The sequence below is a fragment of the Procambarus clarkii genome, unplaced genomic scaffold (assembly GCF_040958095.1).
Source record: "Procambarus clarkii isolate CNS0578487 unplaced genomic scaffold, FALCON_Pclarkii_2.0 HiC_scaffold_100, whole genome shotgun sequence".
NCBI classification, from domain to species: Eukaryota; Metazoa; Arthropoda; class Malacostraca; order Decapoda; family Cambaridae; genus Procambarus; species Procambarus clarkii.
In genome coordinates, this window is record NW_027189133.1 from 3,380,735 (window position 1) to 3,391,562 (window position 10,828).

General features: G+C 45.2%; 1 protein-coding gene across 1 annotated transcript; it reads left to right on the plus strand.

The window, feature by feature from the left end:
- Window positions 1-3,222: 3,222 nt before the first annotated feature.
- LOC138360196 (PE-PGRS family protein PE_PGRS16-like) lies at window positions 3,223-8,595 on the plus strand. Its single transcript, XM_069320140.1, has 3 exons — window positions 3,223-3,769; window positions 5,727-6,124; window positions 8,473-8,595. Exons 1-3 carry the CDS (start codon window positions 3,223-3,225, stop codon window positions 8,593-8,595), a joined length of 1,068 nt encoding a protein of 355 aa, XP_069176241.1.
- The last annotated feature ends 2,233 nt before the right edge of the window (window positions 8,596-10,828 follow it).

Consider the following 10,828-nt stretch of genomic DNA (forward strand, 5'->3'; position numbering starts at 1 on the left):
GAAATAGTGGTAGAGGTAGAAGTAGAAAAGCAGATAGTAGAAGGTAGACTGCCACCATCCATTCAAGACCATTATATACAAGACAAGGAATGGAACTTGTCGGTATCACAAAATTCTCTAAAATGTATCAACAGGTCATCATTAGCATGATTTAACTGGAATCATGTTCCAGACAAGATTCTTTAACTAAAGAGTACTCTACACTCTATTTTGCATATATTATAAATTCCAAGAACTTGGGAACACAATTAATGTAAAATTAAAAGTAAATGAATCAATTATTTATTTAGCATGATAAATATCAGAATTCCAGCAATCGAACTGAAGGCTCATTATTAATGTACCAAGTGAGTCACTACACCAGAATTCGAGACCATTACAGCCGTCTTCCCCCTGATTGTCACACAACACTAGTAAACACGACTACGTCACCTTTCATGATCAACTCACCAAGTGTCTGCCTATAGCTGGCTTGAGATGGGGGGGGGGGGGGGACTGCAGTTGACAGAGACTGTCCTCCCCGTCTGGCTGACAGCCTCTCGGTTCTGCTCTGCTGGCTGTTCTCCTGTCTCCTGTCTCTCTGTCTATCTCTGTGTACAATACCCTGGTATATATTGGGGACCAACTAGCTAACTCTGCCCACAAGTAGATAGCCCCAGGCACTCTACCAAGCCACACCTTAAATTGGCAGCATGTTTGAAGGTCTTCCCCGGCTATCTGCCTGCAATTATGAGATTAGCGGAGACCAGGTCAACTTCCCATGACCTGACCTTGGTCACTTGGTGGTCATTAACACGTAGAGGTGAGAGTTTCTTAATTACTAGGGGCCGCCAACCTGACATCTTGTCTGTGACTCCTTGTTCTAGTAGTAGTAGGCATCCTTCAGTCTCGGAAGACTATGGAGTTGCGCCCTGACAGGGAGCAAAGCCTGGGTAGGTAGATTTGAAGGAGAAGCTGTTACCCATGCAGCAGGTCCCTCCTCTCCACGTTGCTGAAATTATCCAATAGAAAGGCAAATGCCAATACACATGGTTGCAGCAACGTTGCAGGAGCTGCCAGAACGAGGTCGACGTCAACAACGAACTGCCTTAGAGGATCCAACTCTGGGTTTTTCCTCGAGGTTGACTCCTGAAGCCTTTCCCAAAAAGGGGTATGGCCGCAAGGTAGCGGATGTTTAAAATCAGGGTTTTTGTTTCCCTAGATGGGCTACCTTCCCAGGCTATCGAGTCCCATCTACCCGGAGCAGCTGTTTTTAAGGCGCCAGAGGCACGCCCTCGCCCGTTCTCCTGTCGGTAAAAGCAGTTCCGCCGAACTTAAAGACTAAGCCACCCATGCAGACCAGGAGTTAGACTTGGTTGTCAGAGGCTATTGAAGACGCATGCCGTATAGGAGCATTTTATAGGTCATGGGAGTTCGTCCCCCATTACCACTCCCTGGCTATGACAACCCCTTGGACTCCTGTTCTATATATATATTAAATACAAAACAACTTTACGGTGTTACATCTCCCTTTCCCCCCTTAATAAAGTTTTTGCAACACTGCTAATGCCAATAAGCTGGGTGGGAAAACTTTATAAAAAAAAATTACATCCTAGGTAAACAATTTTTCATCATCCTAATCTAACAAACAAAAATATGTTTTTGTTTGACAAAATATGTTTTTATGTTTACACAGAGACAAATATGTTTTTTTACCCAGTTTGTTTTGTTTTGTTTTTGTTTGAAAAAAATATTTTTGTTTACCCAGAGACAATAATACATGCGGCCCAGGGAAAACTCAGAGAAAAACAAGGGCAGAGCTACACAGACCTAGAACCAAGAAGTGGAAGACAAGAGATGGATTCTTCCAACCCTTTTCTTCCCCTCCCTTGCAGCACAGCTTAAGACAAAACTCCAGGAAGTATGGACATGGACGAGGGAAACGTACAGTGAACATCCATCCTGGGTAAAATTCCCACAAAACCCTCCCATGACCGCCTGGAGGCGAGGTAAGTCTATAAAGGACCACCTTGTTAGAGCAGCTGTGCAGATATATCATCTCAACCGAACTCGGGGAGAGGACCAGCCCCAGGTTACAGTTCAAAGACATGAAACTTACTGACCCTAACCTAACCTGACACAGGTTTGATGTGCGACCTGCATGGAGGCGGAGTATGCAGTGGTTAGGAGGGGCCTACAAGTACGACCGACATCAGTTGTCTCTGGTTGGGCGATATAACTGCTTGGTCTTGTAGATATTCCTGTGACGCCTTTCATCAACACAACTGCATCAGTCGCCTCTCCGTCGTTGACGCACAACAACGCCGTGGAAACTGTACTTCTTGCACTGCGCACAGGACCGTGGAATTCGGTTGTCCCAACTGATCTTGAATTGGCCGTACGTCCGTCACCATGATGACCGTATCTTGGGGTTCTTCACAGCATAAAGGGAACTGCAAGTTTCGAAACCTCCATGTAGTTGGCACCGTAGAATCCATTCTATTCTCAGCCTCCCTGTTGCTCCAGCACGCCTCCTTCAGAGAGCCACTTCAGACAGCTACATCATGTTTGCACGACACAGGGGGGGAATCATTCAACAGAGCAACATGCTTGCTGGAGCGGCGGCCAATTAAGGCAAACGATTCAGTCTTGCAATTACGCTCCATGCAATGATGCTGACACCAAGAAGGGACACTAGGCATCGTGTCCTAGCTTGGCCTTAACTTCTCCTCCTCTTCTAGCCCTACCACTTGAGCTGGGCGGTACAGCGACGGTCTCGCTTCATGCAGGTCGGCGTTCAATCCCCAACCGTACAAGTGGTTGGGCACCATTCTTTCCACCCGTCCCATCCCAAAACCTTATCCTGATCCCTTCCACGTGCTATATAATCGTAATGGTTCGGCGCTTTCCCCTGATAACTCCCTTCCCTCCCTCCTCCTCTTCTTTCTTTTTTCTCCCATGGGTCTTTGAGAAGCGACCTGGGGTCCAGTGGGGTCCGTCCATCCTGGGGTCCATCCTGGGTGGACCAATGTTGGTGGGACAGACTGGGGTTGTTGTTGATCCTCTCTGGTGGTCACGATGCAATAGCTGGTGGTCACGATTCCATGGCTGGTAGCGATGATATCATGGTTGGTGGTGACGATGCCATTGCTGGTGGTGACGATTGCATGGCTGGTGTTGACGATACCATAGCTGGTGGTTGATGCCATGGCTGGTAATGACGCCATACCTGGTGGTGACGCAATGGCAGGTGGTGACACCATAGCTGGTGATGACACCATACCTGGTGGTGACACAATGGCTAGTGGTGACACCATGTCTGATGGTGACTTCATTGCTGGTGATGATGCTATGGCTGGTGGTGACGCCATGGCTGGTGGTGACGCCATTAAGGGTGATGGCGCCATGGCTGGTTGTGACTCTATGGCTGGTGGTGATGCAACGGCTGGTGGTGATGCTATTGCTGGAGGTGATGCCATGGCTGGTGGTGATGCCATGGCTGGTGCCATGGCTGGTTGTGACTCTATGGCTGGTGGTGATGCAACGGCTGGTGGTGATGCTATGGCTGGTGGTGATGCAACGGCTGGTGGTGATGCTATTGCTGGAGGTGATGCCATGGCTGGTGGTGATGCCATGGCTGGTGGTGGTGGTGCCATGGCTGGTGGTGACGCCATGGCTGGTGGTGACACCATTAAGGGTGATGGCGCCATGGCTGGTTGTGACTCTATGGCTGGTGGTGATGCAACGGCTGGTGGTGATGCTATTGCTGGAGGTGATGCCATGGCTGGAGGTGATGCCATGGCTGGTGGTGATGCCATGGCTGGTGGTGGTGGTGCCATGGCTTGTGGTGATGCCATGGCTGTTGGTGACGCCATGGCTGGTGGTGACGATGCAATGGCTGGTGGTGACGATGCAATGGCTGGTGGTGACGCCATGGCTGGTGGTAACGCCATGGCTGGTGGTGACGATGCATTGGCTGGTGGTGACAATGCAATGGCTGGTGGTGACGATGCCATGGCTGGTGGTGCCGCAATAGCTGATGGTGATGCAAAGGCTTGTGGTGACGTAATGACTGGTGGTTACTCTGTCTGGTGGTGACGCCATAATTGGGGATTATGCCATGACTGGGGATGACTCCAGGGCTGGAGGTGACGCCATGGCTGGTGATGACAACATGGCTGGTGGTGAGGCCATTGCTGGTGGTGAAGAATCTCCTCTCAACTCCTTATATTAACATTTACTAATAACACTAACACGTAGAATTAAAATCGTTGGTATATCAGGCATGATATGCTAAATCAGGCATGATTTAGATAGAAATTACCCAGCCATCTTGACACCAAGCGTCGATAGCAGACTGAAACATGAAGTCTTCCACGAATGTTAGAGATTTATAGAGTTCAGTTAATTGTCCTTTCTTTCTAAAATTATTGTTCATTATGAAAGAAGTATTTATTTCGTGAATTATGCGAATACCTCTTCTCGCAATTGCCTTGCGAGAAGAGATATTATTATTCAACATATTTACTGGTGACGATAGTTTAAATCGCACTCCTTTATTTCCCTCAATAATTACTAGTAAACCAAATTGGTTTAAGCTCGAGATCGCTATGAGCGTCCTTGTGCATGCGTGTTCGGACCTCTGGGTATGGGGGAGGTGGCTTTTCGGCACACGGCTCCGCCACGAGTACACACAGATTTACAAGCGGCAGCCATTGCAGATATAATACGTGGTCGTACAGTGCTTCGTACTGTATATTCTCGTTTCTGAGAAGATAATCGCGTCCCCGAATTTGACCTTCAACAGCAGTGAACGTCAGGGACTAATTGACGTGATATCGGCGACTGTAAATGTGCCTACAAGCCTACGTTATGTATGTTTTATGTGTAGTGCACTATCTCATAAATTATTACTGTAGGTAGCTCGTCGTTATGTCATTTACCGACCAAAACACTCATGTTCGTTTCTTTCCACGTAATTCTCAAATTTTAATGAATAGTGGAATAAATCTCTAGCCCAGTCAAATTCTATAACATTTTTGTGATTACAGCGTGTTGGTGAGGACAAGCAGAGCAATTCTTCCTCTACACACGACATTCCCTACTGGTGTATCATCCATTATTTGGGCAATGTGATCACGTCTACGAGTATTCGAACAGTGAAACGGGTTTAGTGAAGTCTTCTTACAACTAAGCCTTACTGTCTCTCTTTCGTAGATTTCTTTGACTGATGCTAATATTATTTCTATTATGTATTTACATTTCTTATACATATAATATTCTAAGAGAAATTACATAAATCTAATATTTTGTTTCTCAGTGTGTAGCAATGTTTCATATATAATTTCCTATGATTTGACAATTTATTTAATAGGCTTAATATTCTTACTATATTATCATCATATTGAATCTACATTTAATTTCTGATTCTATAATGTGTATTGATGTAATTAACCAACTGGTATCGAACCAGCACCAGTCATTATCCTAGATATATATTATTTCTAGTAATACCCCCCATTGTTGAAGTTTGAGGATTTAAACTCTCAATTAATTATTATTACAGTCCATTCATGCTCTTCAAATAATTACCAAATAATCTAACATCCATAGGCACTGGTACCACAGTGTCTTATAATCCATTTATTTGTTTTCCCTCTTTTCTCAAAAGTGGGTGGTCCTTCGAGTATTTCGAATTCTTAATTAAATATTAATAGAGTTGAGTTAAAAGTCCCAATCCACAACAGTTGGTGGTGACGCCTTGTCTGGTGATGACGATGCCATGGTATGTGGCGAGGCCATGGCTGTTGGGGTCGCAATGTCTGGTGATGATGTTATGGCTGCTGGCGACGACATGGCAGGTGGTGTCGCCAAGTCTGGTGGTGACGACATGGCTGGTGATGACGACATGGCTAATGGTGACGACATGGCAGGTGGTGTCGCCAAGTCTGGTGGTGACAACATGGCTGGTGATGACGACATGGCAGGTGGTGACGCTTTGTCTGGTGGTGACGCCATGTCTGGTGGTGACGACATGGATGGTGATGACGCCTTGGCTGGTCGTGAGGCCATAGCAGGTCGTGATGCCATTACTGGTGGTGACGCCATGGCTGGTGGTGACGCCAAGGCTGGTGGTGACGCCATGGCTAGTGGTGACGACATGGCTGGTGGTGACGCCATGGCTGGTGGTAATTCAATGTCTGGTGGTGACGCCAAGGCTGGTGGTGACGCCATGGCTAGTGGTGACGACATGGCTGGTGGTGACGCCATGGCTGGAAGTGTATCCATGGCTGGTGGTGATGCCATGGCTGGCGGTGATGCCATGGCTGGTGTTGACGCCATGGCTGGTGGTGATGCCATGGCTGGCGGTGATGCCATGGCTGGTGGTGGTGAAATCGATGGTGGTGATGCAATTTTTTTTTTATTATTTTTATTTTCCACCACTGACGTGGCCATACAGTTACAATGCTAACCAGCATATATACATTTTCTTCTGTCCTCCATGGACAGGGTTAGAGATGTGTTAAACATATAGTTCAAGGGTTTATTGAACAATCAACCACAGAAGGTGATACGGTGCTTTTAAAATGCTAAGCTAACCTACATACGTAAATACATAGATCCACAGATTTACGTATGCCCTACATAAAGTGTTAGATGTGTCTTTTACTTAGTGTCATTAATGTGCATTTACAAAGGTGAAATGTAATTCTGATCAGCTTTCATATATCCTTTATACACATACATATACATATACACACACATGCATTCACATACATTTGTCTCTTTTACTCTGACAGGGTGAGATAGCTGATAGAGAAACTAGTGTGCAATTAAGCACTTAATCACTATAGGTGATTAAGGTGCTTTTACAAGCTCAGGTTATATAGTCACATTATATACATACATTGTATAATTGATATATTACATGGTCAATCTAGGGTACAAGTCCAATATATCATCAATTGTTCCAGTACTCATATAGTAATTACACAGTTCAGCATACCTTAGCCCAGAAGGGCGAAAGTCAGTCAATATGGGACATTCTACAATATAATGTTCAAGAGAGTGCATGTTTTCTCTTTCACAAAGTTGACACATTGTGTACTTGACATTTGGGTTTTGAGAAAGCTGCCAGATACGTCTATATCCCAGTCGTATTCTAGCCACTATAATATCACATTGCCGGGTTCTTGTTCTATTAGTCCCATATGTGACTGTCTCCTCACGATATCTATCATAATATTTAATGCTACAACTTTCTGGTTTTTGTGAATTTGTTAGGTCGATGAGATCTTCATTAGACATTTGTTTAAGTATTTTCTTTGTCACTGCTAATGAAACACCCATATCAATTTCTACCACTGATTTTCTACAGGCTGTCTTTGCAAGCTTATCAACAGTGTCATGCCTTGAGATGCCAACATGTGATGGTATCCATAGGAATTTAATTTCAAATCTGTTTTCTTTAGCAGCCATGACAGTGTCCACCCCTATATTTCTTCCTTCCCAACTTAGAAGAATCATATCTCCGTACCCTAAGTATTCTCTGATGTTCAGGGAACATTTTCATGTGTGGGAAAGCATGGAGCGCAATTAAGCTGGCTATAAAATGGCCAGCTAAGTTTCATAATGCAAGGGGGCTTACGCCTTTTGAGGCACAGGACTGTGTAGAGTCATCCTGTTTCCCGCCAAGACGCCCTGACGCTTCCCGGCACCTGATTGGCCAGGTGAGGTCACGTGCCAGAAGTGACCAATGACGAGAACCCTCGGGCGGTGTGACGTCACGAGGCGGAGGGCTCGGGGCGGCTGGCGCCTGGGCGGGAAGAGTACGTCACGAGCCGTCATAGAGGGAAGACGCGCTCGAGCGATCTCCGGATCTAGAGAGCCGTTACCAGTAGATTTAAGCTCCGCTTCGATTTTGCAGACAGTCTGAGAAGCCAACCAACTTCCGTGGAGTGCCCAGAGGAAAGGACGGACTGGATTAGAGAGCCAAGAGCTCTGTCAAGAGTCTACAGCAGAGGGAACGTTGGGCTGTTGACGTCTGGGACGCCCAGACGACCACGTATTGTACATCAAGCGAGTAGCTACGGCCGGGTCAAATCTACTGGCAGTGAGGCGAGGGGAAGCTGTGCTGGACTGCGAGGTGTTGGCAGTGCCAGAGAGAGTGGAGGACGACGACGGAGGTACCTGCTCCAGTACCCCAGAGAAGAGGAGGAGGAAGGCAGTACCTGTTGGGAATTAGCACGGTGAGGACGCGTTACCACGACGGCGACGGAGGAACCTGTGTGTGTGGTGGGAACTAGTCGTCGACAGAGCAGATGCCAGGACCAGGAACCTCAACATCCCTCAACAGAGGACGAGTCAACTTCGTGGTTGGAGTGAAATAAGGTAGATAATTGTCCCTCCCTTTACCCCTTTTGATCTAGGGGAGCTAAAATATTTTATAGGTTGTGAATATTTCTACTCATCATTTTATTGTCTAAGTGACAGAATATTAGGCTAGGAGCCAAGAACTCATTTAGGCATGAGTTGGTGCGTGTGAGCATTAAGGTGGGGATGTTAGTGATCCTGGATGTGGTAGCTGGTGTGCAAAGAGCCAGCAACGAACTCTGAAGCACCCAGCTGATTACATTGCTAGAGGCGTGGGGAAGTCAAGACGTTCTAACAGTTAGAGGTATCAGCTGATCATGTTGCCAGAGGCACGAGGTTGTGCCCGCCACCTGACGGGTGGACCCAGTCAGCTGACCGTGATTGTTCAAATATATTGCATGCACATCCGGTACATCGTCCCCCTTCTTCTACAGAGCCGTCGGTATAGCACTGATACACATCGTTACCCATACTCTGAGCACTTTCAGTGATGCTTTTAAGTGTTAACTGTTTTAATAATGTAGAGTGCACACTATCTTTCTTGGGCGCATTTACAAAATCAATTGATAGATCCCAGTTATCCCATGGAGTAATTGGTTAATTAATCATTAATTGAGTTGGGTACATATTTAATATTTTGGAGTTGGCTACCTTGTAGAACCAAAATATATAATCAGATTTCGTTCTTCTTCTATAGACCTCAGGTGACTGCAGTATATTAGAAAGTTTAGCTTGAAACTTCATGTGTTGTCTAGATCTACTCAATACCTTCACGCCGAAAACTGTGCTAATAGACAAAATTCTGTCACATATGGTAGGAAATTTTAACTCTGCTCTCATATTAAGTATTCTCGTGGACTTTGGAGCCCCAAGGATGAGACGTATAGCTTAATTTTGCAAGGTTTCAAGAGATTTCAGCTCTTTGTCAGTATACAGTGTGAGATGTAGAGCATTATAGTCAATCACAGAGCGTATAAATGTTACATAAAACATTCTAGCAAGTCTCACGTTAATTCCATGATTGACACCAACAAGACCCGCAAGGGCTTTAATCTCTCCCACAGTCTCCTCTTGAGAGAAGAAAGGTACCCAGGGTCGTTAATGGGGACACCAAGGTATTATCTGTAAGACTCGCAGTTCTCAAGTGCTCGCCAATCTATATGATAATTGGGTGGTGGAATACCACATGGAATGAGGGCACGAGTTTTCTGTACAGAGATAAGGAGGCCACATTCCTCAGCTCTAGTAGCAAAAGCATCGAGCAGAACTTGCATTCTAGGCTCGGGGGCAGCCTGTAAAATTATATCAGCAGCATAACAAATGACAGTCTTCATTATTAGTTGGAAGATCTTTAATATGTTTATGCATCAGAACGTTGAACAACAAGGGGCTGAGGACCCCCCTCCTTGTGGAGTTCCCAGATCAAATGTTTGCTCTCTATGCTTTTAACACCATTAAACAAAACATATGCTGTTCGATTAGACAAATAGCCCTTTATCCATTTTAGTAATTTTCCTTGTATTCCCAGCTCGACAAGCTGTTCCAGTATGATTTCTCTGTTTGCTGTATCAAAAGCTGCAGCTAGGTCGATGAAGACTGTTTGAGGGGAAGCTTCAATATGTGCGAAGTACTCAGAAAAACAGTGTTGTGTACTGAGCCCAGGCATAAATCCAAACAGTTGGTGTCGGAAAATCCGACACCATTTAATATATCATACAGACAGATAATAATTTCTGCTGTATTACCAACAAGTTACCCATAGAAAACGTAACTTGTAGTGGAATTACCGTTTAAAGAAAACGGGATATCATCACCACATACTATTATAATTCACCAGCTATTCTGCTGGGAATTATTCTTAAATACATTAGTCTTTGGACTTTACCATCATAAAAACATCTTATATAAATTAACTTAATTATCAATATTAAAGTAGAGTAAATGTGACCCTTCTATCACGTTCTGAAATCTGGACAATGTAAGCCAGGCGTCAGAGGGGAGGAAGGAGGGAGCCATTGTTGTGTCACCTCCGAGACGTGTGGAGCAAATTCGGCTCCTATCATTCTGGACAATGTCGGCCAGTAACGTCAATAGTATGGAGTGTTAAACAGCCATTGTATATTGAGACCAGAGGCTCACACAGGAGCAAATTCGGCTCCTGTTAATTTTACTTGGACGTAGTGTTATGGAAACCAGAAGTGTACCATTGTCAACACGCTGTCTACAAATTCAAGTTAAGTGTCTATCCGAAACCCGTTTATCATTCATTTATGGCCATTAATGTCAGGATATAGGGTGACCCGGTTAGATCGCGAAATCGCCTCAAACTAAAGGTAATTAAGCCAGGTCTTCATGTTCTATGTACTGTATAGTGTTTTCTCTGATATAGCTTGTCATATATAGGATTCTGGCTTCACAGCTAGCGCACTTTTGACAGGTCAAGACGAGGATGGAAGACTTTGTGCACCAGTTACTG